This window comes from Cryptomeria japonica, chromosome 11, assembly GCF_030272615.1.
Source record: "Cryptomeria japonica chromosome 11, Sugi_1.0, whole genome shotgun sequence".
NCBI classification, from domain to species: Eukaryota; Viridiplantae; Streptophyta; class Pinopsida; order Cupressales; family Cupressaceae; genus Cryptomeria; species Cryptomeria japonica.
In genome coordinates this window covers 479,602,959-479,628,866 of record NC_081415.1, presented here as the reverse complement: position 1 = coordinate 479,628,866, position 25,908 = coordinate 479,602,959, and the positions used below count along the sequence as shown (strand labels likewise).

At 37.5% G+C, this 25,908-nt stretch overlaps 1 protein-coding gene across 7 annotated transcripts in view; it reads left to right on the top strand.

Annotated features, from left to right (window-relative positions):
- Positions 1-25,908, top strand: part of LOC131068727 (uncharacterized) — a 93,963-nt gene that overhangs the window by 13,472 nt on the left and 54,583 nt on the right. For 6 of the 7 annotated variants that reach the window (XM_058003983.2, XM_058003989.2, XM_059213874.1 and 3 more), the window contains one exon: positions 20,213-20,392. The exons of the other annotated variant lie outside the window; for it this stretch is intronic. In XM_058003983.2, coding sequence (XP_057859966.1) covers positions 20,213-20,392 — 180 coding nt within the window. The remainder of the gene's footprint in view (positions 1-20,212; positions 20,393-25,908) is intronic. 7 annotated transcript variants of the gene reach the window in all.

Here is a 25,908-nt window from a genome sequence, read left to right as displayed (position 1 = left end):
GGTATAATTTTGGTGCACCTGTCTATGACTTCGTTGCCCATGATCACTTCAAACCCTCCAAACTCTTGAGTTTTTAACCTTCTTTTTGCTGCTAAGTGTTTGCTAATGAAGTCATGTGAGGCCCCTGTGTCAACTAATGCGATTACTTTCTGTCCTGTCCTTTGATAGTTCCTTTAAGTTTGAAGCATCTATTCTCACTCCCTTGGGTGATGACTGCTAAGGTACTTGGTTCGTTGTTCTCAAATTTGGCCCTTTTATAAGGTCTTTCCTCATCCCGTATTTCTTCTGTGTTATTTATTTGTCCCTTTTTACATTCATGGCCTCTCCCCCATGGAGTCTTGCATTTGAAACATAACCCTTTCTCCCTGAGTTCCTCTTTCTCCTTACATTGGTGATTCACACTCCAAGGTTTCTTGCAGAAGCGGCAGGGCCTCTCTCGGCGGTCCTTCTGGAATCCCTCATTCCTATGTGGTGTTTTGGTTGAGGTATTCTTGGGAGCACTAAGTTCGACTATCCTAGTTTTTTTAATGGCCTCCCCTAAATTTTGTGGTTCTAGGGGTTTTACAAAATTTCTAATAGTCTTTCAAGCCTTCTAAAAACATGTAGGTAAGCCTTCTCTGAGATAGGTCGGGGACCATTAGTGACAAATTTTGGAATTGGTCTATATAGTCTTCAATGCTTCCTAATTGCTTAAGGTGTGTCAATTCTTGGAAGTACCATTCGGAGTCTTTCTGGTCTAATCGGCTGATGAGCTTTTGGGTAAATTCATTGTAGGTGGAGACATTTTTGTGTCCTAAGGTAATGAGACCGTTGTGCCACCAATTATGGGCTGCTCCTGTTAAATGTAGTATGGCAAATTTTATAGCATCTCCTTTGGTCATGGGACCGTATGAGAGGTATGTGTCTAGTTTTTGTACCCAAGCTTGGGCGATGTCTTTCCCTGACCCATCAAAGCATGGTAAGGACATTTTGTGGACTTTAGCTTTGAGGTCATTACACTTAGGCTTCCTTTTTTTACCCTCATTAGTCTTGGACTCACAGAAGTCCCTAAAGGAAACCACTCTCTGAACTCCTAGCTCTAATCTAGCATAAATTTGGGCAATTTCCTCTACCCCAAGTGTGGCCGGTTCCTCTTCCTCCCCCCACACGTTCCTCTCTAGGCAGAAATTCGGGAATTGTTTGTCTAGAACTCTAAGGAGATCGTTCGTTATTAGAGTGTGTCTCTCTCCTAGGGTTTGACATATCTCTATTGTTGCTGTTTGTACTTTGGAGGATTAATTGGCTCATTCTTTCGAATTTCTCATTGGTTTGCTCCATGAAGGCTTGAAGTTGTTTGGCTAATTGATCGGCCATTGCTTTTGCACCTTTCTTCCTTTGATATGTGATCATCAACTAAGAATCCCTCCCACAGGTTGGCAAGATTATGCTCTGATACCACTGTAATGTCCCTACTAATTAGGGATCACTGTCCTGCAAAACAAATTGTTAGAATATAACATATACATCAATTTGTTACTAAATCAACTTGCAATTTAACTTAAAATTATTTAATTAACACTAATCACAATTTTCATCTATAAAAAGGATACGAATGCCATACAAAGGTATGTCCTTAGGCGGCTATGAGGCTCGCCTTCTTGGAACCCCTCTTGGTTCCAAGCCATACAAGAAAACGAAGGTGAATTCGATTCCTGTCTTGGATGTAATTTCTTACATCCAAGCCATCTAGGAACCAAGGTTTTAATTTGATTCCTATCTTGAGTGTAATTTCTTACACCCAAGCCATCCAGGAAATCAAAGGTTAATTCGATCCCTGTCTTGAGTGTAATTTCTTACACCCAAGCCATCCAAGGCAGACCATAAGTCAATTCCTTGCCTTGGGTGGTGTATCTCATCACCCAAGTCCATTAGAGGGGACCGGCCAGATTTGTCTCTTCTTGGATTAACTTGTCAACCAAGCCATTCATATATGCAGTATATATATATATATATATATATATATATATATACTGCCAACCAGGGATTCGTGTATCCCTCCATTAGGCTTAGGTGAGTTTCCCCCCCCTATGGCCTCCATTATTTAATCATATTTATATTGCATTTGACAATTTATTTTTATTTTCCATTTCATAATTCACATTATTAACATATATTCTTAACTATTCATTAATACGTATTTGTTAAAATATATTTCAAATACGCCTTACTGTCATTACATTGTTATTAATTTCCTTTATCAAATCTGTATTAACATGTTCATTCCCTAATGTGTTAATTTGGATATTGTATTCATTAATAAAGTAAATAGCATTAACATGCTGATTACCTATGTTCCTTGATATTAACACATTACTTATATTCATTATTAAATAAAGCAAATAGTAATAGCATACTAATTCCTATATTCCTTTTACATATATTAACATATTAATAAACATTACGTGAATCATATAAACATATAAACACGTACCTGTTTGTACGCAGCCAAATCTCTCCCTTTGCTTTCCACCGCTGGTCCTCCTTTCCCCGCCCTTCTCCCTTCCACTTGTTACTTGTATCCCGTGAGGGGTTGTACCCCTTCACGGTTCCCTTCCGCATGAAGGGGTGCGGCGGTGATCACAGCCCAGGCTGTGATTACCGTCGCACCTCTTGTGCAGAGGTATCGGGGGGGGGGGGGCATTAAATGTGTTATGCTTTAGATATGCATAATCTTATTTGCTTTTGTTTATTTAATTTCATTTAGTTTTAAAAGAATTATTAAATATTAAATAAATCACACTTGTCATATTCTAAATGTATTAAATATTGATTGACATTTATTATATATTAAATATATTTCCTTTTTTAATTTAATCATTTATTCATTTAGAACCTTATTTAATTAATCTATATATATAATGACATTATTTAAATAATTTTACATTATGTGATACCTTAGGGGTTATCACAACACCCCACTGTTAGAAACAACAACTAACTCTACCATCTGAGCAACAAAGGACTTGTAAACTTGATAGTGCAACATGCATAGATCATAAACATTATATCCATAACTGCACTCCGCAATCTTTATATATCGGAGGAATGCAACACATTCTTCCACTGTGACATTAAAAATTCTTTCTTGCATAAATATTGTTTCTTGCATATTGAAACTTCCACTATATCTTTCTGGAAGCACTTCAAACTTGATTAATATCACTACCAGACCACACAACAACATTGGAACATTACATTAGAACATTCATTTCTAGACCATTTGCATCACATAGTGACATCAATGACAACACTAGACATGTTGACATCAATGACAACACAACACAACTCAAGTTTCCAACATATTCCCCCTTTGTCATTGATGGTAACACCTGTACCACCACCAACAAAGAAAACTAAACTCACAATTGATCAAACTGAACTCACAACTGATCTCTCTCCCTCTTTGACATCAAGGACAAAGGGCACTCTATTGAACTATCTCCCCCTTTGATATTAAGGACAAAGGCACTCTACGGAACTCTTGTATCTCTCTCCCCCTTTGACATCAAGGACAAAGGGCACTCTACTGAACTCTCTCCCCCTTTTTGATAAACTTTGATAATTGCAACACTCATTGCTCTCCATGAGAGCAGCCACCGCATCAATCTAGGAGCAAAAGATGAACTTTAGAATTCCCCTTGGACAGATGCACCATCTAAATGCATCTAGTTTAAAGGAGGGGTAGTAAACCCCAACTTTTGTCGGAGATACACAAAGGTATCTGTTGTCATTTTATGACACCCTTGGTCCATCAGTGAGAACCGATCGGAGATATGTTCCATGAACCAGCGCTGCCCAGTTGATCAAGGAGAAAAGCAGTGAAATCATGGTTTGAAGTGTTGTCTTGTCGGAAGTTCCTTGGCCCTCTCTTTCTCTAGCTCGAAACTTCGGAACCTCGAGGTTCCGAGTTTCTTTGCCTTAGCTTCTTTCTTTCCTCCTCCGGAACTCTGGAACTCCAAGTCTCCGAAGTTCCCTTCCTTCCCTTAGCTTTTCTTCTGTCTTCTACCCCGGAACTTCGGAACCCCCAGGTTCCGAAGTTCCTTAGGCTTCAATCTCGGAACTCCGGAACCCCCAGGTTTCGAAGTTTCTTGTCCAACTACGGAGACCCCGATCCCCGAAGTTCCCCAACTACGGAGACCCCGGTCTCCGAAGTTCCCCAAGTTCCTAAGTCTTCTACCCTGGAACTCCGGAACCTAGAACCCCTAGGTTCCGAAGTTCCTTAGTCTTCAACCTCGGAACTCCGAAACCCCTAGGTTCTGAAGTTCCTTGTCCAACTACGGAGACCCCTGTCCTCGAAGTTCCCCAACTACGGAGACCTTGGTCTCCGAAGTTCCCCAAGCTTCTTAGTTTTCTACCCCGGAACTTCGAAACCCCCAGGTTCCGAAGTTCCTTAGTCTTCAACCCCGGAACTCTGGAACCCCCAGGTTCCGAAGTTCCTTGTCCAACTACGGAGACCCTGGCCCTCGAAGTTCCCCAACTACGGAGACCCTGGCCTCTGAAGTTCCCCAACTACGGAGACCCCGGTCTCCAAAGTTTTTCAAACTACTTCCGACTTGCAACACTTCCGGATGGCGTGATCGACACTCAAAGCTTTAAATGCTCCGACAGTTTTGGTGACTTATGCACTTTTTTTGTGGAGCCACAGGGGTGCATTTAATGTTTTTGGCAGGATTTCCATCAAGGGAGGTACGGGGCCATGCTGGGTGACTTATGTCATGCCTGACTTTGGAAGGTTAGTCAATCCCCCTTCTCAGGATTGCTCTTTGTGGGTATGGCTAGGTTGCTTGCATGTACAAGTCAAGTGCATGCACTTCTCTACACCTCCAGACTGACATGCAGGGGTCATGATCACCATTGTAACCCATTTTTTCTATATAAGGCTGTTAAGCCTCATTGTAAGGGGTTCTCTCCCTGCTGCCTTGAGCTTTCTTATGCTCTTCTCTTCTCTTGAAGACTTGTAATTATTTTTGCATTTCTGCAACTGTAAGTTTGGCCTTTGGCCTTTGAATGAATTGAAACTACCATTCTTGCCTTACTTCAACTTATGCAGGCCGTGTATGTGTTCTTACCTCCATTATAAGTGTATGTTTGTGGTTTTCTTCTCTCCATATATGCTGTGTTAACTTGTTTTTCTGAGTGTGACTTGTGGGAATCCTTCTCCGCTCTTGATACTTAGCAAATTCTAACCTCCATACATGCGTTTGGGTCACTCATACAACTGAAGTGTGTGCATCTCTTGGGTATTTCAGTTGATTCCTTGTGTCATTTCGAGTGAGGAGAGAGACCATCTCTTCTTGGTGCATCACCTCCTTTCCTTTTAAGCAATTCTCTCTTCCCTTTCCTCTGCAATTTGTTAGGATAGGTTTAGTAGTAAGTTTTGAAGTGTTGAGTTGGTTCAACACCTGCACCTATTTGAGGAAGGAAGCTGGCCTTCTCCGGAGATTCAACCCCCATGCGCAAGGTCCCACACTTCGGGGTTGTTTCCATGTTTCACAAGGTTGCTGAGTCGATAGCTTAGCAAGGGTGCAAGCTTTTGTGATAACAGTATCCTTCGCCAAAGCCTTGGTAAAGATATCTTGCATTTTGTTCCTTAGTAGGTACATACTTCAATTTGACTTCCTTCTTTGCGTCCTTCTCTCTTAAGAAATGATATTGGATTGAAATGTGTTTAGTCCTTGAATGAATTACTGGATTCTTTTAAATATTAATAGCACTTGTATTATCACACATAATAGGAGTATACTTATCATATTTCACCTTGATATTTCTAAGAGTTTGCTTCATCCACATGACTTGAGTGCAGCTAGATGTTGCTGCAATGTATTCCGCCTCTACAACAGATAATGATATAGAATCTTGTTTCTTACCCAACCAAGGGACCAATTTGTCTCCCAAGAAAAATGCACCATCACTTGTACTTCTCCTGTCATCAGCACATCCGGCCCAATCAACATCTGTATATGCTTTCAGAGTGAAATCATCATCCTTCTTATACCATAATCCATAATTTGGAGTTTCTTTCAAACATCGAAATATCCTTTTTACTGCTTGATCATGTGATTGCTTAGGATTAGCTTGATATCTAGCAACCAAACAAATAACTTGCATAATATCCGGTCTTGAAGCAATCAAATACAACAATCCTCCAATCATAGATCTATATTGTTTTTGATTAAAATTTGGAGATCTATCATCCTTGCTTAACTTACAAACAGTAGCCATAGGGGTTGCAACTAGTTTAGAAATCTCCATTCCAAATTTTTTCAGCATCTCCTTTTTATACTTGGTCTGAGAAATGAAAATGCCTTTTTTTGATTGAGTAACTTGAAGACCAAGGAAAAATGACAGCTTACCTATCATAGACATCTCAAATTCTTTCTGCATCTCTTGTGCAAACTTCCTACACACATTATCATCTCCTCCAAATATGATATCATCAACATACACAATAACAATCAATAGTTTATCATCTTCAACTTTGAAATAAAGATTGCTATTTGTAGTACTTTTTTTGAAATTTTGCTGCAACGAATACCTATCTAGCCTTGCATACCAAGCTCTAGGAGATTGCTCGAGTCCATAAAGCGCCTTCTTGATTCTGCAAACCATATTCGGATCTTCTGACAATTTGAATCCATCCAATTGTTATGTATACTTCTTCAAGTTCTTCATTCAAGAACGCTGACTTGACATCCATTTGATATACTTTAAAGTTCTTGTAAGCAGCACATGCAAGAAACATTCTTATAGCCTCCATTCTTACGACCAGGCCTTTTTCAATATCTATGCCTTCAACTTGTGAATAACACTCACACACCAATCTTGCCTTGTTCCTTGTGACTTTTCCATCTTCATTCGGCTTGTTTCAGAACACCCACTTAGTTCCTATCACATTCTTATCTACTAGTCTAGGTACCAATTCCCATGTTTGATTCTTCTCTATCTGATTCAACTCCTCTTTATCCAAATTTTATCCTTGCTAGCTGTTGCATAGGTCTTTGGTTCCACCTAAGATAAGAAACAATATTTTGTTTGTTTATTGGTTTTTGTAAGTCTTCTTCTTGTCCGAAGTCCTTTTTTTTTGTCTCCAATGATTTGTTCCTCTAAGTGATTCTTCCGCACATACTTTGTTGGTGTGTTAGGTGTCTATTCAGTTTTTTTTTTCTTCTACACTTGTCTCTTCTTTTTCTTTTGGAGCAGCCTTCTCTTTTGCAGCCACCATAACAACTTCTATCTCAATTTGATTCCATTCTCCATTAATCCTGACATTTGCACTCTCAATAGTTTTTATTTAGTCTCTTATTATAACATCAGTATGCTTTAGTCCTTGTAGAGTATCCCAAATATATTCTTTCATCTGACCTTACGTCAAACTTCCCTAGATCTTCCTCATCTCTCCTTATTTAGCATTTGCTTCCAAAGATTTTGAAATACTTGACTGTAGGAGGTCTTCCATTCCATAGCTATAAGGTGTCTTTGTGTGATGCACTCTTATTTGAACCCTATTAAGAATGTAAACAACAGTTGTTCAACCGCTTTCCAATACACATTAGGCAGTTTAGCATCCTTTAACATAGTTCTAGCCATTTTAACAATAGTCCTTTTCTTTCTTTCAACAAATCCATTTTGTTGAGGGGTTCTAGGAGCATAAAAGTGTCTTCTAATACCATTCTCTTCATAGAACCTATCAAATTCATTTGAAGTAAACTCTCCTCTATCAGATCTTAAAAATTTGATCCTAGCATCAACTTGATTCTCAACCATAGACTTGAATATTTAAACTTTTGCAATGCTTTAGATTTTTCTTTCAAAAAAGTAACCCATAATATTCTAGAATAATCTTTAGATAAGCAACATAAAATACCTTTCACTATTTAGTCCTCTTGTCCTTGTAGGTCCACAAATATCTGTATGAACCAATTCCAAGGGTTTTGTAGTAGAATACTTTTTGTTCTTGAATCTCCTCTTTGTTTGCTTTCCTAGCTGACATTCCCTGCACATAGTATTGTGTAGTGCAATGCAGTGCTTGGGTTTGCGACATGGCTTCATCGCCTCTCATGGATTCATTAAATCTCGCAGTTGTATTGGGCATTAATAGGTCAATCTTTTGGTGCAACGACAATTGTATTTCTAACAAGTTGTATCAGAGCTTAGTTCACGGGTTCAAACCCTTTGCTAGCGTTGGGGGGAGTGTTGCAAGGTGTGCGCTCTTGGTCTCCTTGTGCAACATAGAGCACGGGTTTGTGACATGGCTTAATTGCCTCACGTGGATTCATTAAATTTTGCGGTTGTTTAGGGCATTTATATGTCGATCTTTTGGTTCAACGACAATCGTGTTTCTAACAAGTATCAATAGGTTTGATAGTCTTTGGTGAATCTCTCAGAATATGAGTAGAACTGATTTTCACTACATTGCCAAAATTGATATGTCCCATCCTTTTGTGCCACAACCAATATTCATTGCTTTGCCCTAACATACAACTTCTTTCTCTGTTATTCTTCACATAGTAGACGTTGCCATTAGTCCTTATACCTTCTGCAACTAATTTTTCGGAACTTCCTTTTCTGATCTCACATTTGGACCTTTGAAATATGAGCTTATAACACTACACATCTGACTCACACTCAAAAGATTGTCTCAAACCCTTAACATGATAAACATCATCAGTCCTATGCTTACCATCAACATAAATAGTACCTTTACCACAAATAGATGTAGCTTCCTCACTTGCAAATTTTACAGGTCCACCCATACTTCTCAAAATCAATGAACTTTCCTTTATCACCTGTCATTTGATTTGAACATTCAGAGTCAATTATCCATGCTTTAGGCTCTACTTTTGCATGCAGTGTAGTCTTCATTTTCATTGTTCTCTACATCTTCCGTAATATTCGACCTTTCATCACTCTTCTCCTCTATAGCTAAAAACAATGATTCTTCTTTTGAGTCTTCACCATCTTCTTCTTCAGATGAATAGGTCTCCATTGAACAAAGATTCTTCTTAGGCTTGTCTCTATCATCTTCTCTCCTATTTCTATTATTCCATCTATGATTGTCTCTTCCCTTGTTATTATCATCAGGTCTTCTACCAAAGTCTTCTCTATAAGTGCACCGAGAAGCATAATGACCAATTTTTCCACAATTGAAATACTTGAAGGGTAACTTACCCTCGTATTTTTTGGATCCTTTCTTCAGTATTCTCACAAAGTTTGCTTCTATCTCATCCATGTCATTGCTTGCTTCAAGTTCATCTTCGCTCTTCTTGGTAGCTTTGAATGCAACTTCTTTCTTCCCTTTTTGCAAATCATCTAGCTCAGCAATCTCAAAGGCAGAGAGCAAGCCATACAAATGATCTAAGATATATTTCTCCATATCATGACTTTCTTCAATGGCATACTTCTTTGGTTTGTAGCATTTAGGTAGTGTTAACATCACTTTTCTCACAACTTCACTTTCTTCTAATTTACCACCAATACCCCTAATTGCTCTCACAATCTCATTTACTCGGTGTAGATAGCTTTCAATGTTTTCATCATCAGATAATCTCAAGTTCCCAAATTTGTTCTTTAGATTTGTCAACTTGGCTTGCTTTGCCTTTTGATCACCTTCATATACACTACTCAACTTCTCCCATATCTCTTTAGTTGACTTCAATCCAATAACTTTAGCAAATACTGAATCACTTAAACAACTGATAATTGCAACTTTTGCCTTTGCATTGTTCTCATGTGCCTTAACCTCATATGGAGTCTAAGGACCATTTGCTAGAGTAGTATGCTAATCTGGATACTCTCCCATATTCTTGTTGGCAGAGATTCCAAATGACATTCCATCCTTTCCTTTCAATAAGAGTAACTTGTGCCATTAAACTTCGGTGCTTTGTAATTAACTTCTTGCGTCATTTCAGATATTTCTCAAGCAATTAAGCATTTCTAAGAGGAACCAGACTCTGATACCAATTATTGAACACACCACAGGAGTGAGAGGGGGGGCTAATCAGTTCGGACCTCAAAGTATTTTACTTCTGATCTATTAAATTTCAAACCTCAATTAACTTATTACTGCGATTATGAAACATGAAAGCACAAAGCATAACAATCACATGAACATTGATTTATGTGGAGAATGCTAAAAAGGGAAAAACCACGGTGAGAATCACACTCACAATATGAATAATTGATTATAATCTTTAGGCTCAATGCCAAGGAGCTCATTGCCCTTGAAAGGACTTGCAAGAATAAGGCGGACAACCTTAGGGCAAGATACAAAGGGCTGCACAAGCTGCCAAAATGAGCACACCTTCTTTTGGCAAGTGTAGAGGATCAATGAATTGAAATTAACAAGATCTCTTGATCATGAAATTGTCCTTAAACTACTGTGTCAAGTGACCAATATCATGGAAAACATATTAGACATCAAACATTGTCTCAAAGCTCTTTACAAATTGTCTTTCGCACTTCTGTTCTACCAAATTTGCTTGCACATCATTCACATCCACTTCACATCAATTAACACACATCCCATGCTCAACTCATACTTCCATAGTCCTATATATACACGACAATTCATTGAAACCATAGTTGAGGGTCGACCACAATCAAAATAAACGATATTACATAAACTTGGCCACCTGGACCTATAAATCCATTGTGGTCCCCACTCCAAGAGATAAAGGGGACCGAAACACATCACAACACATCCTTCCCAAACGATTCCAATAAATTGCACACGCATACACATCCTTCAAAGTCAACATCAAATGAAACGTGTAGATAAACAATAAAGCACACCAACCAGTCGGCCCAGAAACATTCTTTCATGCACAAAACTCAATACAGATCTACATACGCCATGGTGAGACCCATATCAACATCCGAACTCAACTGCCAAAGAATATCCGTACCAAAAAGGCATGATCCAGATAAGTTACATCACAACAATAAGCCGAAAACTAGACTAGCTGACAACATTGAACTCATAAACACATAGCTTTACTTGCCAATCAAACCATCACGAGAAAAATGAACTGGAACATTGCACAAACCAAATGAACATGCCCTCCAAACTGCAACACTTAATTCCATGTATCAGAGAACCGCCAAGCATTCTTGAGACCAGTTCTGACAAGCACCCCATTGTTAGAAACAACACCAACTCTACCATCTAAGTAACAAAGGACTTGCAAATTTGATAGTGCAACATACATAGATCATAAATATTCTATCTAGAACTGCACTCCACAATCTTCACATATTGGAGGAATGCAACACATTCTTTCATTGGGACATTAAAAACTCTTTCCTACATAAATAATGTTTCCTGCATATTGAAACTTCTACTACACCATCCTTCTGGAGACACCTCAAACTTGCTTAATATCACTACCAGACCACACAACAACATTAAAACATTTACTTCCAGACCATTTGCATCACATAGTAACATCAATGACAACACCAGACAGGTTGACATCAACGACAACACAACACAACAACTCAAATTTCCAACAACCCTTGTAGGAGAAAACCATTGTATTAGAAACTCCATAGAATCTTTGTAGGCACTAACCGTAGGAGATACCAATCCCCTCAAGATGATTTGTAGGCACCAACCCATCGGAGACACCAATCCCCACAATTGAGCACCAACCCAACAAGAGACACTGATCCCTTTTATTGAGAGGCACCAACCTCTAATAACAAAAAATAGGTCTTCTTAAAAATAAAGATCTTTCAAAAATTGCCTTAAATCTGCTACAAATCTAGCTTGAATTGCTGCTCCAAATATCTTCAAGATCTGCCTTAACACTCTCTCAAAAAGTCTGCTCAAAATATATCAAAAATCTGCAATGTTTCTGCTCAAGATCTTGCAATAATTCTCCCTAAGGTCTGCTTACAAATCTGGATTAAATCTGCTCCAAAATTTGCACTTTTCTTTAGATCTGCTCTGAAAATAAGAATGATCTTCAATGAATTGCTTGATCAAATAAACCTTTAATGATTTTCCTTTTATACATGCAAATTGCACCCCTTCACCAACAGTTACCTCTCTTCATGCTGGTTGGCCAAGATCAGATTTAAATATTTTATTCAATTTTTATTTGCGTGCCCAAGTGGACCACCCAAACCATGAAGGGTTGGCCATAAGAAAATAAATTTTATTTAATTTTTTTGCAGCCCTCAAGCGAGGGCACACCTTTTAAGGGGGTTGTCCCTCTTGAAATAATATTTAAATGCATCTTTTACTTCACATATTTGGGTTGGCTCCAAGAGGGGGGTTGGCCAACTATAAAAATATATTTTGCAATTTTGAATCCAACATTAAATATGCAATTTATGTCCTTGCTTGATGACATTTCGATCATAGTGCCATTAATTTGGCACAAACTAACCTCCATCAAATACGCCACAAAATGCACTTTGACATCAATGACAATAATCCAACACTAGATGACATTTGGAATGAAATCATGATATGCAACATGATGGATCTAACTACTTCATTGTGGAGCATTTGTGTGGAGGTTCACTAGCTAGATGTATTGGAGGTTTATATAAAAGAACATAGAATCACATAAGAACAAGAGTAAGCTATAGAAGAGGAGAAATGAGCAAACCAAAGAGTATGAGTACGTATCAATATGAACCAAAATATCAGGTGTGTAGGCAAGTATGTGAGTATATGCGTGCATGTGTATAACTATATATATGCAACAGAAGGGTGAAAAGTGAAAGTATTTAGGAAGGATGCATGAAATGCATATACCTACAATTAAATGTGTAAAAAAGTAAGAGCATACAAATATGAACTCAAGGAAAAGATGCATGAATGCTTAGGATATATATATACATACATATGTTACATATATACAATATGTATACACACACACACATACATATATATGTATATACACACATATATGTATGCATATTTACATACACGCGTGTGTATATATATATATTACACACATTTATACACGTGTATGCATATATGCATACGTGTGTGTGTGTGTGTGTGTGTGTGTGTGTGCATACAACACACATATATGTGTGTATGTATACGTATATATATACATACACTGTGTGTATGTATACATATATATATTTATACATGTGTGTATGCATATATACATAAACACACGTATATTACATATATGTACATGTGTATGCATATATGCATACATTTATATATATGTAATCTATACGCCTGTATGTAATATGTATATATGCATTACACACACATATATATGTATATGTATATGTGTATGTATGCATATATGCATACACATTACACACACTGATGTAGGGTGCTCCCCCAACTCTCAGCAACACACATAAACAACTCAAAAATGTGAAGGAATAAAAAGAAAAACTGCAAGACTAGGCTCTTGCTTTCTATTCAAATACTCTTGTAAATGGAATTTACAATGCAAATCTGAAATATAATAGTGTTTTCAGCCTTATAGGGACGTAGGATAATCTGAAATCTGATGCCAATTGGTTACATATGCAAAAAGAACTACAAGGAAAAACAATCTCCTTTATTTTTTTCTTTTGCTGTAAATTAGCATCCTAAATCTTCAATCCTGCAAAAGACTTTCATTGCCAATTCAAGGCCTCCATTTGAAGAGAAAAATGAGAATTGGGTTCCCAATACAAGGGTAGAATACCACCCAAAAATCCTATGCCCAGAATGAGAAGCTGCAGTTTTTAACTTAGAAAGTTGCATTTAATGCCCATTTTGACTACACATGGACTCGTCAAAACCCACCCCAAGATTTAGAAGATGGCAAAAAGGAAAAAGGAAATATCATTTAATGCTCCATAAAGCACTTTCCTTCTCACCTCCACAAACATTTTAAATCAAGATTCAATTATGACATTCCATAAGTTTACCTAGGACCTGAAAATAGAAACTGCCAGGCCACTAACCCTTGGGCCCCCATTTTGAATGTCAAGCATTAAGGCAAGATTCTAGGAGTTATGACAAGTTGCAACTCGCAATTTCCACCGCATGAAAGGCAGATCTGAATATTTTTCCTTAAAATTGCTTCCAAAATGAATTCAAATTACAATAAGGCTGCAACCAAAGAATGTGACCAAAACATTTATAAATTATTTGGCCTTTATTACATAAATTATTCTCCTACAACATTTATTTCTAAACACTTGCATAAAAATTAGATTAAATATTTTTGGTGATGCAAGATTGCCCTTACACCATGGATGCTTTTGCATCAGACACCTGGAGTAAGAAATTTTTGTGAATATGGATTCACAAAATGGAGTTGAGTGGTAAAGCCATTCTTTTAGATTACAAGCAATCTTCAGCATTACGAGCAATCTTCAGCAAACTACATCACTGAAATTGGTATCACCAATTGGTTCTTCTTTCTCCTCTTTCAGGACCTAGCCGGAACAAGCATACTCCTTCATTGACAACACTTCTCTTTATTCCTTTTCCTTGATGTGGAATCAGCTCCACCTTAATCCGACCTCCTTCTCCAAATCTTGCTCCACTTAGCATTCCTTCTCATCTCCACTCAACATTTCTCTTCTCTTCTTTGTGGGTTTTAACCCATCTGAGTCCGACCACCTCCAACAAATGCATTCTGTATTCTCCTCAACAAACACCTCTCTAGCATCCTCTTGCTTTACAACCAACCTCTCCATGCTTGACTGCTTCATGCTCTCTGTCATCCTCATGCTCTCCAATGGACATCTCACAACTTTTGCTACGTATTCATGTGCCGCAAGCAAAACTCACACACTCCACCCTCAGGTCCTGGTGCAAATTGTTTCCGTCGGCACTTCTGCCTGCACACTTAGGAACTCTTGCTCTGATGCCACTAATGTAGGGTGCTCCCCTAAACTCTCAACAACACACACAAACAACTAAAAAATGCAAAGGAATAGACAAAAAAACTGCAGGACTAGGCTCTTGCTTTCTATTCAAACACTCTCCTGTAAATGAAAATACAATTCAAATCTGAAATATTATAGTGTTTCTAGCCTTATGGGCATGCACAATAATCTGAAATCTGATGTAAATCAGTTACATATGCACGATGAACTACAAGGAAAAACTATCTCCTTCATCTCTGTAATCTGCTTCAAACTAGCTTTCCAAATCGTCAATTCTGCAAAAGATTCCCACTGCCAATTCAATGCCTCCATTCGAAGAGAAAAATGAGAGGGAGAACAACTTTGGATTCCCAAATCCAAGGGTAGAATACCACCCAAAAATCCCATGCCTAGAATGAGAAGTTTTAGTTTTTAACTTAGAAATTAGCATTTTATGCCCATTTTGACTACACATGGACTCACCAAAACCCACACCAAGAATTAGAAGATGCCAAAAAAAAAACGGAAATAACATTTATTGCTCCATAAAGCACTTTCCTTCCCACCTCCACCAACTTTCTAAATCAAGAGTCAGTTATGACACTCCATAACTCCACTTGGGACCTGAAAATAGAAATCACCAAGCCACTAACTCTTGGGTGCCCATTTTGAATGTCAAGCATTAAGGCAATATTCTAGGAGTTATGGCAAGTTGTAACTCCCAATTTCCACGCCATGAAAGACATATTTGAATATTTTCCCCTTAAAATTGCCTCCAAATTAAATTCAACTTACAATAAGGCTGCAACCAAATAATGTGACCTAAATATTTATAAAATACTTGGCCTTTATTACATAAATTATTCTCCTAAACATTTATTCCTATACATTTATATAAAAATTAAATTAAATATTTTTGGTAATGTAGGATTGTCCTTACACCATGGATGCTCCTACATCACACACACATATGTATTTATGTATGCATATGTGTATGTACGCACACACACACACACATATAAAGGGGTATGAAAAATGCCAAAGAGCGGGTGCATAGGCATAAAACGCCATATGTGCATGTGTACAATCCTATAGAAGAAAAATAGAGAAAAAGAGTGTGAAATGGATAAGGGAGGATCTCTTACTCCAGTTTAATGAGAATAGAAAAGAGTAACAAGTAACAAATACTTGGATACACTTTTAATCCAGTCTAATGAGAATAGAAAAGAATAACAAGTAACAAATACTTGGATACACTTTACTGGAAACCTTTAATGAGGAATGATGGCCTTTAGGAGTTTCATTTGCTCATCTCATACATTGGGGAAACTGTCCAATCCATTAGCAGTAGTTTCAAAGAACACGATGTTGAGATTTGACATAACTGTATTGCAAAATCAGCTCTAGTTGAGCACTCCCATTGCGCCAAGCATCACATTTGCTTTGAAAGCACCCAAGTTTTGGTTAAAGAATTAATTTTCAAAAGGAAACTCTAGGAGATCATCCTTATTGATAGTATGCTAATATTTTGACTAAATTTTGTTCACTATGTTCTTTGTGCAACACTATGAGAGCAGGAGATCCTTATGGAGAGTTACTAAGGCATAACTTTCTTCATTTAAGCAATTGCTTTTTGATGCTCTATTTTAGTACCTTCTGTGGGTAGTGCAATAAGGTATCCCATTGATTTATTGAGAATACATGTCAAGATCAATCACATACTGAATGGACATTGGAGTTGGAATTCCTTTTGGCTCCTTAAAACATCATAATGAACATCGAAAAGAAATTTGATTGCTTTGATTTTAGAAATTGTTGACATTATCTACCTTCACTTATTGAACACTACAAAGAGTAAGAAATTTATGCAAATTGACTTGTACAATTGCTGGATTAGTGAAGAGAAAGGAAACAATAGAAGAAATGAATCTATACATTTTACCATCCTTATATATTTGATAGCTCTTGTGGAAGCACTAACAAGGGCGTCCAAGTATCAAGACTACAACAACTAAGAGGAATGATGTTTCACAATCAATTGTATCCGAGAATGAACTAATGGAAATTATGATAGAACACTTGTAGGACAAAATTACAAAATGCTTGTCCTGCCTGATCCATCACAAGTGGCATGGTTGTGGATGTGTTGGATCTAGCAAATGAAGACCATCCATCATTTTTTAAGAAATAAGCTCCACCGATCTCTCTTTGAGTTGAACTCTAGGAAATTGATCTTAAAGCTCTCCAATTGTCGAAAGAATAGTCATTAAGCATAATGATGAGATGAGGATTGGAGTGTGGGATTGGGCACTTGAATATTTGAAATTCTTGGCTCATTTTGAGTCATCCACAAGGGTCTTTTCTTTCTTTGTTTTGTGGATACAATGTTCATTTGTATAATATTTAGTGCACTTGAAGCACAATATTTCTTTCGATTTTCCCTATGAAGGTGTCAAACCCTTACTAGAGCCATCCTTGTGTAGTTGATAGCTCTTGTGGAAGCAATAAAAGATAAGCACTAACAGGGGTTTTCAAGTATCAAGACTACAACAACTAAGAGGAATGATGACTCACAATCAAATGTATCCTAGAATTAACCAGTGGCAATTATGATAGAACACTTGTAGGACAAAATTGCAAAATTCCCATCCTTGATCCATTGCAAGTGGCATGGGTGTGGATGTGTTGGAGGTGGCAATTGAAAATCGTCCATCATTTTTTGTTAAATAAGCAAGCTCCACCAATCTCTCTTTGATTTGAACTCTAGGAAATTGACCTTAAAGCTCTCCAAATGTTTGGAAGAATAGTCATTTACCATGATGATGAGATAAGAATTGGAGTCTGGGACTGGGCACTTGAATCTTTCAAATTCTAGGCTCACTTTGAGTCAGCCGCAAGGGTCTTTTCTTTCTTTGTTTTGAGGTTGCAACATTCATTTGTATTATGTTTGGTGCACTTGAAGCACAATATTTTTTGCCATTTTCTAGATGAAGGTGTCAAACCCTTTTCGGAGCCACTCAACGAAGAATTTTCATTCTTTGATGGAGTACTAACAAGTTTAGAGGAGTTTGTAATGGGTGAAAACAAATCCTCCTTTTGAGATAGAAAGATGAGTAGGATGTTGGAGATCACTTTTCTTGTTGGGATATCACATTCAAAGTAAGCTAAAAAGAATGCTCTAAAGAAGCGATGGTGAAGAGCTTCTAACTCCTTGAGATGGGAAAACAACCTTGGGCCGAATTTCAAATGAAGGACCTCATCTACATTCCATTCCTCTAACTTGGTAGAATGGTGATTGAATTGGTCAATGAATTGTTGGACTTATGTCCATGTTTCTAGGAAAGATGGATTCAAAGTGTCAATAGCTTCTCTTTGTACCCATGGGGGTAAAATCACCTCTTTATAGTCTCTAGGTATAGAATAAGAACAAAGCAAGAACCAGTCTTTCTAGATGCAGCTTAGGCTATTGAAAATAGAAAAGATTCATATGACATTTATGGACAGTACATCCAGGTCACGTGGACCTCCCCTATTATTCTATTTAGCTTGAAGCTTGCTTTTTTCCTGGTCCAAACTAAGAGGGATCAATGGAGATATAGTGTATTGATAGTTCAAATAGAGCAAATTGAGGCTTGAACAAAATGATTTAAAGTTTAGAGGTAGAGGCAACCAAGATTTAAATAGAGCAAGATGAGGCTTGTAGGTTGAGGTAGATTGTATCCACTAGTTAGATGACATCACACTATAACATTCTCATAGTCAAGCACATAATTCTTATAGGTGGAGGATGGTATCTTATGTCATTCTCACTATGCCCACTATCATTGATCACATGGCTTGAGGTTTCCCCTTGCTCAAATGAGGCTATCTTCCCACCCACTATGAGTTGAGAGTCTTGAGACAAATCATCATATTCTTTGCTAGGATCGAATTTTCTGTCTTTGCTCCTTCTAGGAAGGGGAGAGTGAGGAGCGCTTCCTATAGATGCCCACTTTACTATGAGACTTAAGGGAGATACTATTGTCTCCATAGAGACTCAAGCAACATTCTCTCTACTTTCTTTAGATATTTGGGCCAGCAATGCTTGGTCCTCTATCTATGAGAGCTTGTCACTCTTTGATGCATATCCTTACATGGGGTCTCTAGCGATCCTAGATCGTTGATCACCTCATTCTTCCAGTCCATCCAAGAGAATGAGGACTCTAAATTGCCCTTGGATACCACTAATTCCATGCATAGATGTAGATAGACCTGTGAGACAATGTTTTTCACAACTTTTGCCTCAGCACATTCCCTCTTGACAACATGGATCTACTTCTTCCCAATGGTTTGGTTTGGCTCCTTGGCAACGTAGATCTACTCATCTTTGGCCACCCACCAACCATTGGACATGTGCATATTATGAGTTTCTTCACTACTGCCAGAGTTATTTCAGCATTGGATGTTAGGTGTCGTTCTAGAGGGACTACCTTGTTTCCTCTTAGGATTGCCTAGCTTGGATCTCCTAGCCTAAGGCACAACTTGGTGAACAGTATTAGATCTTGTATTGGTCCTTTCTCAGTGATTGACAATGATACCAATGACTCCTTCACTTCAGGCCTAGAATGTGATACTTGATGAGACTTTCCTATCTCTCTAGTCCTCCTTATCTTATATTCGGGGTTTTTGTTTCCCCATCTTGGCTATTTGTATTAGTTTTTGGATCACTTGTGGTGGTGGTCCACAGCTATATTGTATTTTATATAACTTTTGTTTTTGGTTTCTGGTTCTTTCTTTTTGTGGGTCACTATGATTCTTTCATGTCCTAGAACTTTTTATTGTAAACCAGTGCACTCTTGAGTCCCATTGACCTACTTTTGGTCATTTATGAATTTTAATAGAATTTCTTTCTCGCTTTCTCTCTCTACCTGGTCAGATTAAAAAAACATTCCTCAGCAAAATTTCAAATGAAAGGCACCTCCAACTTGGTAGAATGCTGATTGAATTGTCAACGAATTGTTGAACTATGTCCAGATTTCTGGTGAAGATGGACTTAATGTGTCAATAGATCCTCTTTGTACACATGGGGGTAAAATTGCCTTTTTAGTTTCTAGAATAGAACCTGAACAAAGGAAGGGTAATCTCTCTAGAATTTCAGGCTACTGAAAATAGAAAAGTTTCATCTTTCTCTCTCTAATTTAATAGATTGTTTTTCGAACAAAAATTACACACTTCAACTTAATAGTTTTTTAGCTTGCTGTTTTCAATGTTGGCTATATATATATATATATACACAAAAAAAAAAAAAAAACAGAGAGAGAGAGCATAAAGTTCTTGTTTTTTGTTTCAGGGTGCTATGGAATATAATAAAGAAGCCTTGGCATATTTTAAACAAAAGAATGTATCAATTATATTCCTTTTTAGGCATAATCTCTTAAGGAGATATGTGTCTATCCTAGCAAATGTATATGACAAGGAGGCAAAGTTGTTGAACGGTACTCATCAATCTCACGTGCATTCCAGTGTTGAGGTCAGTTTCCCATATTTCTTCTCCTTTCTTTGACTCTTTGATTCTAATTGAATTATGACCATCTTATGTACCTTCAGTGGTAATTAGTGATTTATGAAAAACATGATGGCTTACAATCATTATTGTTCTAGTGGAATCCAGACATGCTATGTCATTAACCGTGATCTTGTTGTTATAAATCATATCATTTCATAGATAAGTTTTGTGCTCTGAGATTTTCATTGGTGTATACAACCATGAAATTTCTTCTTTGGCCTGATTTTAAAAATTTATAATTTTATAGTGAAAGTCATCTCCATTCTATCATGAGTACCCATCCTGTTTCTCTTTTATTTAGGTATTAACATTACTCAACTCCATGCATGTTTAAAATCCCTTCCGAGAAGTTCTGCCTCTTAAGTTGATTTCAGATAAATTGGATGCCTCTGTCAAACCCAAAAGTATTATCGGTATACCATAGGCTATGGGAGTATGTGCATTCTTAAAAAAATGTACGTATCTTTGTAATGTCTCCTTTTGGGATTGCCCTGAATCTTGCCCTTGTAAATACCAAAGTCTTCTAATTTTTTACCCTTATTAATTCTGATATTAGATATTGATCCATTGACTTTCTTGTCTTCTTTGATCTTATGGATGGTTCCTCCAATTCCCCCTTCTCAATTGAATTGATCTCTTCTTTATATCTTCATTTGTGGGAAGTCACACCTCTTCATAAGAAATGAGTCGTCACTCTTCATTGCTGCACTTTGAGAATAATAAATTATTCTTCAAATCGATCTCCCTTGGATGTCCTCCTCAAATGAGACTTTCTCCTTTTTATATCCTCCAATGTGAGGGAGAGGTCACACCTCTTCATCATGTATGCCCCTTTGGCAAGAGACATACCCTTTCCACCATTAGCACCCTTTGAAAGAGTGCAACTCTTAATTACTTCTGCCTTTTGAAAGGAACACAACCTTTCATATTCAGATCTGCACTTCTTATTTATATCAGATCTGCACTTCTGATTCCTCAAATTATCCCCTCAAATGAGGTTCTCTTCTCCCTTTTATATCTCCTGTTTGAGGGAGTCACAACTTTTCATTTCATGTCTTTGACCATTCATTAACTTAATTAAAATTTAATTATATTTAATTTTATTCTTTTATTTTTTAATTTTAATTTTATGATTATCATTTATCATTTAATTGTATTTCAAAGTGGGGGCATTGCAATCTTTCATATATTTAAGTGAAATCCATCTCGACACGAATCTGTCATTTGTAAGTATGCAACACATCATTTATGTATAATTCAATGAATATTGTGAAAAATGGTTTAGTGCATGTTTCAGAATGAATTCTCATAAAAAACACAACTCCAAGTAGTAGCAAAATCGAGTCCGAATCAAAAACTCGCCCGCCTGTGCCTGAAAACACAAAACAGCAGAAAGGTTATTCATTTTGTGTTTTTTGATTGAGTTTTGGGCTGAGAAGGGTGAAGGTTGACTTGGAGTGACTTGCAAGGTGATTTGGAGTGATTCCAAGTGGATTTGAAGGGGATTTGAAGGGGATTTGAAAGAAAAATCAGATTCCCAGGTTAGTTTTTTAATTTTTTTCCTATGCTTTTTTAAAACATCTTGTTTATTTTTTGTTGAATTTAGATAAGTTAGAAATCATTCCTAAGTAGTCTAAAATCTTTTTAATTTATTTGAACAAGATTTAACACTAGTTTTGACAAGTTTTGTAGATTTTTTCACTATTTTTTTGAAGAATATCTAGTTTTCAAAATAAAATCAAACCCTAATAGTTTTTTTTTCTTTTTAAACTTTAAATGATGTCTAAATGTTTTTCAACTAATTTAGATAGTTTGCTAAATTGTTTAACTAGAATGTTAACTTTTTTTTTTCACTTTGTATGTGTAGGTTAACTAAGCATTAAATATGGCAAGTCATGATCGGCCACTAGAACCATGCCCATCTGGTTATATAGGCACCCGTCCTAGAGGTGCTAGAGATAGGGCTTGGAGGTATGCATATGAGGGACCTAAACCTGGGAAAGTTATTTGCATAAAGTGTGAAAGAGTACTTCATGGAGGCATCAATCGCTTCAAATACCACCTTGTTGACATAGACAAACATGATGCTAGAGAATGCATAGGGACCACTCCTGAAATAAAAAGAGAAATGAATGCCCTACTTGCAGCTGGGGAAGAGAAGAAATTGCAGAGGGAGATGGCATAGCTAGCCATGAGATCAGCCATAGCTGAATCTCAAGGTGCTTCTATTGATATTGAAGAGGAACAAGAAGCACTTTAGAGCATAGTGGGCTCTCGGCGTGGCCCACATATTCGCAAACCCACCACCACCTCGCCCATTGCATCTGGTTTCTCTAGTGGAGTACCTGGCTCTAGCAATGACAATGCCACTATTGCATCACGATCAGGGTCCATAGGTGACTATTTTGTGCCCAGGAACACACCTGGAGCACAACCATCATTAGAGGCCACTAGATGGAATAGGGAGGCACATGAGAAATGCCACATTGCATGTGCTGAATTTTGGTACTTCAACAACATTCCATTCAATGTGGCGGAAAATCCTTATTGGCTAAATTTGGTGACCGCAATGACAGTTGTAGGAAAGGGGTACAAGGCCCCTACTCGCAAGGAGTTGAGTGAGAGGTTAGTAAATTACTAAATAGTCCACTTGATTTCATTTTTAATTGTTTTGTAGATTTCTTGTTTATTAAATCAAAATTGTGTACTAAGAACTAATTTCACTTTGTTCTTGTAGGTTGCTCACAAATGCTATTGGTAGGGCAAAGAAAGTGGTAGAGGAACAAAAAAATGAATGGGCAAAATATGGCTGCACCATTCTTTCTGATGGGTGGACAGATGGCAAGAACCGCACCATTATGAATTTTTTGGTTGCTTGCAAGGACAATGTAGTGTTCTTGAAGTCGGTTGATGCCTCCAGTAAGGTGAAAAATGCAGAAACATTGGCTGGAATGTTGGAGCGGGTTGTGATGGAGGTGGGGGTACAGAATGTGGTGCAAATCATCATAGATAATGCAACAACATGTGTCAGCAGGTAGAATCCTTTTGAATTATCACCTTTAGGCATTACCAATATTTTCATTTGTTGCACTTGTGGCTTTGTTTTACTTTGTTGGTTGAAAATTTTGTACACTTGGGGAAATATACAAAATTGTGGTTTCAACCACAGCACACGAGTAAAAACTCTCCTAATTAAGGGAAGGCTCCCCCTATCTAACTAAAACTGAAATAAAAACAGGATGGTATAGCAGTCTTCCTTCTTTCTTTAAGAAAGACAATATCCTTTTCTCTTCACAGAAAATGATAGCGATTGAATATGAACAGCAGTAATTACTTTCAAGTGAAATGAGAGAAAGGAAATGAAGTTTCCTGAAAGCGCAAAGACTTCCGTCACTTCCTTCGGGATGGGACAGCAATATCAAGCTCAAAGACTTGACTATTGGAAGTCCTATCTACCCTTTGCTATACTAAATTTTACAACGAATAAAAGATAACAGATAATCTATTCTTTCAACACAAAGACAAGAACTAATGCAAGCTCAAAGACTTGCTGCTATTTCTTATCAAACAGTAATTTTTCCTCAAGAATAGACGCAAGCTCAAAGACTTGCTGCTCCTTCTAGAGATTTTCCTATTTTAATTAATCTTCTCTACTTGCAGCTCAAAGACTTCAAATCAGATTGGACTAAGCTCCTTTAGAAACACTTTGCATAGAATAAATAAAAAGAGTCAAAATCAAACTTGTAGCTCAAAGACTCAAAACTTGAGTAATCCTTCTTTATTATTCTTCAAAACCTTCAATTCACATACATAAGCTCAAAGACTTCTTGCTGTAAATTTGGCAAAGTTTTTGCTTGCTTTCCCAAAAGATAAAGATTACAAAGGACCCTCTCTTCTATTTATAGGAGGGGAGCCTTGAGAAAAAGGTGGGAGGATCTTAACTAACTTGAGAAATTCCCTCAACCACCAAGACCTATTCAACAACTAATTATGACTTCATTAACTAACTAAGACTTATTCCAACTACAGTCCTAATCGGACACAACTTGTAGTTGCCTTACAAGTAATTACAAAAATGCAAGTGATGACAACTTGCAATTACAAAAATGTTTTTACTAGTAAACTTGCCGAAAGGGAAACTACAATTCTGAAATTACAATTTTAAAATTTTACAACAAGTGTTAAAAACACTTAAGTTGCACCTCTTGAAGATATGAACAATTCGAACTTCTGAATAACTTTCTGCAATTCATTCGGATCTGGTTCATGAGTGTTCATAGCCACCACCCTAGTCTTTATGATGACATCATGGCATTGGCATAGCGTGGAATTGCCCTTTTCCAATGCTGACCGGATTCCCTGCAACTCAGTATGATACTTAATCAATATTTGAATGGAAGCGACTGAGAATTGCTCACTTCTCCATTCATCATGAATTTTGAGTTGCAGATCTGCAAGAACTTCTTCCTCGGGCAGCAGCTCATCATTCTGATTTAAAATGTAGCAAGATGCCTTTTTACAACGGGAGGTAACATCTTGAAAGACTGCTTCACTCAACTTTAAGGTCTCATCAATTTCTTCAATGAGTGATTTGAGAACAAGAGATTTGTTCTCCAGAAGTTCCTCATATTCAATGTACATGACTCTAGAAGGAATTACGTCATGCACCTGAAGAACACCCAACTGATGTTGAGACATCTTTCGCCAAGAAATTAAATTTCCCTCAACCTTCTCCAAATTTAGTTTGAAAGCACCCAAGATTTGATTCAACTTATCTTCAATGATCTCCAATTTAACCATTGTTTCAAATACTTGTCTTATGACTTGTGAACATAAGTCATGCAGTTGATCAACCCAGGTGTCTAAGGCTTGAACCTTTTGGGCAGCTCTCTCGATACATTGGATTGGTTCACTGACCCTGGAGGAAATAGGTACTTGGCCTTCTCCACTTGAAGGTTGAGTAATACTTTGGATGGCTGCCATGAGTCTTTGATTCTCTACTTTCAATTGATCTTTCTTGGTCAACACCTCATCATACCGTTGTACCAATGTAGCCACTGTTTGTTGAGCATCATGCTTGACAACCTAATGAGTCTGCTTACCCAGTTGCACTTTTGTGATCCGATAATCAGCTGCTTGCATTTCTTCAACTGGTTTATTTGATATTGGTTCAGCAATTTCTGCCACTCTCATCTGATTTTCATCAACGGTCACCCTCGAAACTGTCTTTGCCCTCTTAACAGCTTTAGGTTTTGATTGTTTCAACTGTTGGTAGTCAAAGGCATCAGGTGAGATCACCTGCTTCTTCCTCTTTGTAGTGAAGGAACTGAGCCATGGAGGTAAAGCCATTAACTCTGATTCTGGGATAGAGGGAGAAGCAGTTTCTGTTTGAATAACTGTGGTGACCTTGGGAGAAGTGTCCGTCTGGATAGCCACCATAGTCTGCTGAGTGACGACAAGATGTGATGAAGATGTCATGA